This window comes from Lactuca sativa, chromosome 8, assembly GCF_002870075.4.
Source record: "Lactuca sativa cultivar Salinas chromosome 8, Lsat_Salinas_v11, whole genome shotgun sequence".
NCBI classification, from domain to species: domain Eukaryota; kingdom Viridiplantae; phylum Streptophyta; class Magnoliopsida; order Asterales; family Asteraceae; genus Lactuca; species Lactuca sativa.
Window position 1 is genome coordinate 279,873,781 of NC_056630.2, and position 8,055 is coordinate 279,881,835.

At 36.0% G+C, this 8,055-nt stretch overlaps 1 protein-coding gene across 1 annotated transcript; it reads left to right on the plus strand.

Moving 5' to 3' along the window:
• The first annotated feature begins 3,841 nt into the window (after nucleotides 1-3,841).
• On the plus strand, nucleotides 3,842-7,635 carry LOC111918315 (putative F-box protein At1g67623). Its single transcript, XM_023913993.3, has 3 exons — nucleotides 3,842-4,370; nucleotides 6,457-6,622; nucleotides 7,085-7,635. Exons 1-3 carry the CDS (start codon nucleotides 4,156-4,158, stop codon nucleotides 7,481-7,483), a joined length of 780 nt encoding a protein of 259 aa, XP_023769761.1. The 5' UTR covers nucleotides 3,842-4,155; the 3' UTR covers nucleotides 7,484-7,635.
• Nucleotides 7,636-8,055: the final 420 nt, after the last annotated feature.

An 8,055-nucleotide genomic window follows, 5' to 3' on the forward strand; every position in this document is an offset into this window, starting at 1 on the left:
ATAACTAACCACATAATCCAATCAAACTGCTCTATACCTACACAAGAATTTGTACTAGCATGCAATTCATAAAGCTCATACACATATATCAGGCACATAAGGCATCCTTCCTAGATCCTTAGTCCTAATCTAGCATGTTGATCACATAATCATATCATAACATAAACTTGTATGGGTAATTTGGGAGAACTTACTTGAGCTCGGCTGATTGCATGCACCACACCCTTTTCTCTTTTCAAAGTTCTTATTCCTTTCTGAAATCCTTTTACTTTTCAAAGTTCCTTTTTTTATTAAAAAAATGATTTTCTTTTGAAAATTTCCTTACCAAGTCCTCAATTTGAGTTTAGTCACACCTGAGAGTGTGCCCGAATCCCTCAAACCAAGGCTCTGATACCAACTTGTAACATCCCAAAAATCATGACCAAAAATTTCTTTTAAAAACATTACTAAAGCATAGCATTAAATCATTTCAAACATACTAAAAAGGGTTATATGAAAAATCAGAGTATTTTTTCCCAAAACACTTATTCATTTTATTAGAGTAAACATCCTATGCTAAACTTCTTGGTGTGTGCCATGCGTTCATCCCGAGCTCTTCTTTCCGCTATTGGATGTACCTGAAACCAAAACTGAAAACCGTAAGCACGAAGCTTAGTGAGTTCCCCAACCTACCACATACTATACATACATACTGATCCAAACATGCCATATACAACTATGAGCACATAATCCCATATTGGGCCCCCTCCCCTGCATTGGTCCTCACCCGCCATCGGACCCCGTCCGTTATCAGGCCCCGCTTGGCATCAGGTCCCACCTGGCATCGAGCCCCGCTCGTTATACATATCTGTTTCCCTTAGGCCTAGTCTGTCTCTGGGCCTCGCCCGCCATACACATACATACGATCAAATAACATACTGAAACATACATAGACATTCCCTAACCGTACCCGGATCTAAGGCCTCTCCTAACTTGGGCCTTGTCCCTGGTCTGCTACTGAAGTAGTGGAACCCCGTCCACACTCCTACTAGTAGTGAGATACGGGCCCCCGCCCACACTTACATCCTTCCTACCATGGGCCTCGCCCCTGTTCTGCTAATATCGAGATATGGAACCCCATCCATACTCAGCTAGTGATGAGATATGGGACCTCGCCCACACTCACCTCCCTACCAGGCACATATAAATATCACGAAGACAACAAGTATAATCTAACGCACTACGTAAGAATCTTCCTCGGGAATACCCCAACATCGGACCCCCGACACGGAAACATACTATTATCTAACATACCTCGGGCTTACCCTGACATCGGACCCTAGGTCCGGAACCTATCGTACCAACACATGCAAGAATCACAAAGACCTCTAGCATCCTAACATTCCTCGGGCCCCGCCCGGCATCGGGTCGTAACCCGGAACATATAACAATAAGTGCCTAAGGCCAACCCCCGGGTCTTCATTCTATACATAAATATAAACATGAACATAATCATAATGGGTCGGCATTGTGGCCGTAGACCCATGCACATAGTGAGGAGACTCACCTCGCACTGCTGAAGATTTGTTGAACACTTCTGACTGCTAACAGGCACTTCTGAACTGCTGACCCTTCGGCTTCCCGAACTATCAATACCCAAACAACATTTAGACCATAATAATCCAAAAGTCAACCCTGGTCAAACTTGGTCAAAGCCAACCTCCAGTTGACTTGACTCGCCGAGTTGTTCTACCAACTCGTCGAGTCCATAACCCTACAACCCAATACATCCCTCGACTCAACTCGTCGAGTCTAGCAAGAACTCAACGGGTCCTCCTTCAACCATACAATCAGGACCATCTTCAACCGACTCGCCGAGTTCATCCTTGAACTCGTCGAGTTCATCATCCACATATAAATGTGCTAGTCTGTGACTTGCCGAGTTGTATAAACAACTCGTCGAGTCCATGTTCATAACTAAGGAGATTGCCTTAGAATCGCCGAGTTCTTCCTTGAACTCGTCGAATACGATGAACTTCATGACCATCATGGACTCAGGTCAACTGAGTCCCTTTCCAAACTCAACTCATACCCTTAACAGAAGGGTTTTGGGGCAAGAAATGGCCTGACTCGCCGAGTCTCTCTATGTCCAACACTATTCAGACGATTTCAGACAAGCTCAAGGCATCCAAAACATAGATCTGGACCCAACTATCTCCTAACCATGCAAAGTTACCGCCTTTTCCTCCATTCATGGCCTTTTGAGCTAAAAAGGCCAAAAGAACACTTCATATGCTTGCATGGGGATTCCTATGGCATAAAGCTTGCACCTTAACCACTTGGGTTGTAGTGACTTGGTAAGACATGTGGAAGATATGGTGGATAACTTATTGACCCATGTTCAAATCCTGACACTACTCAGCCCTTGTGGCCATGGAGGTTCGCCTGCAGTGACTCCAGGGCATGAGACAAAGTCTCATGTTTGCAGCGGGGGATTAGTCGGTGCGCGTAAGCTGGCCCGGAAACCCTCGTTTGGGAAGTTCCCTTTCCAAAAAAAAAAAATTTTGCACCTTTATGCTATAACAGCCCTTAATAGTGCTAGATCTGAAAACAGAAGGTCTTGGGACGTCCATTCCTCTCATGCCAGGGTTCTTTGACTAAACCCCCCCCCCCCCCCCCAAATGAAAAAGAAGAGAGATCCACATGCATAATGATCAAGGTGGAAACTTTCTTACCAGAAAATGGAGGAGAATGCAAGAGGTTTCTGGATCTACTAGCCTCTTCGAGAACCCCCAAGGCTTCACCTTCTTCTTCAAGCCTCACAACACTCAAGAATGCTCACAAAGGCTCACAAACTCATGGGAGGCATTAGGGCTTCGTTTTGGAGTTGAGAGAGCATCAAGGAGGCTGATGAAGGGTTATAATGATCTTTAAATAGGGTACAAGACCCGCATTTAGGGTTTTCCCCAAACCTGACCAACTTGCAGAGTCAGTCCTCTGACTCGTCGAGTAGGTCACTTAACTCGCGACCCTATCTGCGCTCCTACTCGTCGAGTCACTCCATCTACTCGATGAGTCCCTTCCTTAATTTGAGGTTTTCTTTCCTTTCTAGACCCCCTGAATTCGGGGTGTTACAATAGAGGAAACCCTAGCCTTTACTTCCTTTAAACAGGGCTTAAAGTACGAAAATTAGGGTTTTGGCCCAAAATGGTCGCCACGACGTGGCCAACTTAGTGTCATGTCGTATGTGTTCCTATACAGAAACAATTTTAAAAAAAATTATATAGAAAATATAAGATTTTTTATGTGAAAATATGTTTTGTTTTTGTATAAATATGATTTTATAAAGAAAAAAACATATTCAAAACAAAATTTTGACAAAAATAATTACACCCGCCTACACGCAAGAAATAATTGTAGTAAAATCATAGACACAAGCTTGTAAGCTTTTCATGCATTCAAGTTTATAAACTTTGTTGAGTTTGGTCTTTCTACCAATGTGAGACTCATTACCATATTCATCTCTTTTTGCTAAATTTATTTTCAAATATACTTCTTTGAGTATCGATATCTCATTCACATATACTCCATTTTGGACATATAATATATGGTTTCGAAGTCCTCGTGGAAATAAACACAAACATACTTAGAATTAGTTATATATACAACATATGTATATATTTATATATGTTCAAATTAGTAAAAATATAAATATTTATAGTTTTCCAACAATAGTATCTCTAATTTTTTTTTTTACTTTTTTATGTTTTTATTTTATTATTATTATTATTATTTTTTTAACATAAGACGTCAACATTTGGTTGGTCACTTTTAAGCGGTGGAAACACGCTTCTTATTCAACCAAAGTCTGCCATCCATTTATATATGATACCATGACCATCTCTGTATCTCTTCTTTCCACACGCATACCAAATCCGGAATTGGCAAATTTGGATTCCTAAATCTACTAAAATCTTCAATTACCATTCTACCGATCCTTAATTTCCTTGTCAAAACAGTTAATTTATGGTTATTGATCATCGTTAATTACAATTTTTTTGAATTATACATACATACAGACATATAAGTAGGATATCGGACTCCCAGTTTGTAAATTCGGATCGGTGTTCTTTAATCGATTGAGAATTTGGCGTTCTTGTGAACTGATTCTGCGCCATGGCGAGGAGAGAGAGAAATTGCAGATCATCATCGATCGGAAGGAGGAAAAGGAAGAAAAACTCGGTTAGTATCAACGGAAAAGGTAAATTAACGAAACGACGACGGTCGCAGCGGCGGCCGGTAGTCGGATCTCTTCCCGGCGATCTGTTGATTGATGTACTTGCTCGAGTCGCATCCTCTTCCTTTACGGATCTCTTCAATGCCAAATTATCGTAAGTTTCCATCTCTTTAACAAGCTGCATCACATTCACACACACACGCATCTATTTTTCCCCATTTCATATAATCTGTTCTGTTAATCGTTAAAATCTCCATCTTATTGATACATGCATCATGAATGTAGATTGTAGAACGTCTAGGTTTTAATTGCTTGCCATTAAGGTTACGCAAATGCATTTAGAAACATCCTCTTATATACATTGGACAAAGATTGTTCTATCTGTTTTCCTTACTTGATTTCATGATGAATTTCCAATTTTGTGTGGGATAAAGAATTTACTCTGAGATCATTATGATTACCATTTTCATCACGAAAATTGGGGCAAGAAGTCTTGTTTTCTTTAGGCAAATGTCATAAAGTATGACACTTTGATAAATCCAGGCAATTTACCCTTTTAGCCTAAAATAACTTACTCTTTTCGTTTTGGGCAACTTACCTTAGTTCATTATGTTGATGTATCCAGTTAAAATAGGTTGTTATTTTCTTTAAAAGAATTCAAACAAAAATCGGTTGATATTTTACGCAACTTATTACTACATGACAATAATTTTTAAAAGAACAATAATATTTTATCAAATAGGGTTTTGCTTGATTATTGGAATGGCATGCAATTATGCAAATACAATACATTATTATTATTTGGTAGAATTTTTAAAATCATATATCCTAAGGAGACAAATATTGAAAGTACAATGTTTTAATTGGATATATTTTTCTAAGAAGATATTCTGATACAGAAAATTTAAAGTACAATAGTAATAAAAAACGAAAGTACTATACTATGTACATAAATCCAGGCAATTTACCCTTTTAGCCTAAAATAAGTTATTCTTTTCGTTTTGGGCAACTTACCTTAGTTCATTATGATGATGTATCCAGTTAAAATAGGTTGTTATTTTCTTTAAAAGAATTCAAACAAAAATCGGTTGATATTTTTCGCAATTGATTACTACATGACAATAATTTTTAAAAGAACAATAATATTTTATCAAATAGGGTTTTGCTTGATTATTGGAATGGCATGCAATTATGCAAATACAATACATTATTATTATTTGGTAGAATTTTTAAAATCATATATCCTAATGAGACAAATATTGAAAGTACAATGTTTTAATTGGATATATTTTTCTAAGAAGATATTCTGATATAGAAAATTTAAAGTACAATAGTAATAAAAAACGAAAGTACGATACTATGTACATTGCTATTTATTGCATTCAATCTTAATGTATCTCTAGATGGTATGAATAATTATAATTGTTTGATTCTAGTCCATGGTTTCTAACCATGTCACCATTATATTCAAATAAAAATGTTTTGATTTGACACATTCTAATACAAATATTTACCTATTTAAAAAAATAACACCATTTACATATTGGTATGTATAATAGAAAAACTATTGAAAAAGAAAGATGAGACTACTACATTTAGTTTTGTGATCTTAAAAAGGTAAATAAATTTGTGATGCATAATTATTTTGGGATAAGTACGCCATCCAACTATTGTGGGGACAAGCAATAATGTGATTTCTTTCCCCCTTTCATTCATTGTTTTTGTGTCCTTGTGGGACCACGGATGGATACATGACAAACAAGTGAAGAAAATGTCATCTTAGTTAGCAAATGGGAATTTTCTTCTATTCTTGGACCTATCTAACCATGTGCAACTTCCTTCTATAAAATATCTATAATTTTTTTTCCTATTATTTTTAAAAGGAAAAATGACGATACAACCCTCAAATTTTAAAGCACACTGTAATTTTTTTCGGAAAGTTTTCCACTGAGATCAATGGCGGAGTCAGAAATTTTTATATGTGGGTACAAACATTATCAATAAATATTCTGTGTAGTTATCATATCTGGGGCATTAAAAAACATGATATAATCTTTTTAGTTGGGGGGGGGGGGGGGGTACAATAACGTAGAACTTGTTTATAAATATTTTTTTGATATACATAAAATAATTTTTTTGGAGGTGCTGTAGTACCCCTAACGCCCCATCTGGCTACGCCACTGAGATTTTGCACTGTGTCCGCACCTGGATAAAATTACAATTTATTTTTCATTATTTAGTTGTAGGGAATTTCTTGGAGCAGCAGAAGACGAATCAATCTTTCAACATGTTTCAATTGACAAGTTTCCCGTAATTCATTGGTTTCCTCCGAGTAATGAACTGCTTTCATTCCTTAATCGTTGCATCGATTTAGGGAACCCTGAGGCAATGTTCAGACAAGGAATGGTACGTACCATTAACACATGTTATTGTTTAACTCCTCGATTATTTAATTGTACTTAATAGATCATTAAACATCTAATATGTTCTTAATTATTCCATTTCCATCAATTTTAAGTGGATAAACCGATATTAAATCCCACATGGCGTCTACATGACATTCCGTGGGGAAAATTGGTTTACATTATATCCATGTGGAACTGACTAAACTTTTTTAGTGTTTCTCGAAATTTATGTTGGATGAAAACGAAATAATTTTGATGTCTAATAAAATAAAATATTAATATTATTCGTTTATCAATTAAAACAATAGTAAGTTTTAATAAAACTAACAATATATTACATAATTCTCCCCTTTGGTTTAGGGTAATTTCTTTTTTCGTCCCTATCTTTTTTTTTCTTCTCGGATGTTGTGCTTTTAGTCGTTGAAATCCGTAAAATGACTCTTTTGCCATTTGAATTTTAAAGATAGAATTCTTCAGTCTTGCGAGGATAGAAACAGGGCTCGAGTACTTGAAAAGGGCAACTGAGAAAGGTCATGTGGAGGCGACATATGTTTATGGTATGATTATGCTCTCTAGAGGTGGTCAATCAAGTCAACAAGGCTTGAATATCTTAAACTCAATGAAGGTATCAAGATCCAATTATTTAAAAATACGCGAGTGTCGTGCTAAAATTAAAGCAATTATAAGAGAAATGTGGATCAATAATTCAATTTCATTAAATGAGGTTGGGTGCAAATGTGAAGATAGAAACAATATTAGAAAAAGAAAATTTGACGATGAAGACGACGTTATAGGATGTGATGCTTGTGGGTGGTATCGTGAGGTCATCTCCTTTTGTAAAATAGTAGATGGTGTCGTTTAGGAGGGTATTCAATTTGCATATTTTTTCCGCCACCTACAAATATTAAATTATTTGATATATATGTGTGTATGTACATAGTTTTATATTGTTTAGGTTTGTATAATTAACATTCAATGTAATATGGATAGAAATATGATTGTTTTAGAGGTAAATTGTTTGATATGATGTATTAGGATTGTAGATTCTTATCTTCTTTCTTGTTAGTTGTCACTAAACATTTAATTAACATACACATGTTTTAAAGTAGAATCTAATTGTGAAACTTGAATCGCTTATGATATTGAAGTATCAAAAATTTTAACTCAAAATATTAGGTGCATTTTTGTTGCTTGAAATTATAAAATTTACTTTTGATATTTGGTAATACTTGTAAGATAATAGATTGTTTCATTCATAAATAGTGAGGTTAAATCTCATATAAATAAGGTTACATAAAAGACCTAATATAAACCCTAAAGGGTTTGGGCGTAAACGCTAATCACTAACATCTCTCTGCAGTTTGATTGGGAGGGGACGATTAAACTAAAAAAAAATAAAGCATAAAACATAACATAAATGAAAACAACGACAAT

What these genes read in the sequence shown, in the direction of transcription:
- LOC111918315 (XM_023913993.3), top strand. Translation starts at nt 4,156, where the DNA reads ATGGCGAGGAGAGAGAGAAATTGCAGATCATCATCGATCGGAAGGAGG. An exon ending in CTCTTCAATGCCAAATTATC is followed by an intron (nt 4,371 to 6,456) that starts GTAAGTTTCCAT and finishes TTCATTATTTAG; the next exon opens with TTGTAGGGAATTTCTTGGAG. An exon ending in CAATGTTCAGACAAGGAATG is followed by an intron (nt 6,623 to 7,084) that starts GTACGTACCATT and finishes TGAATTTTAAAG; the next exon opens with ATAGAATTCTTCAGTCTTGC.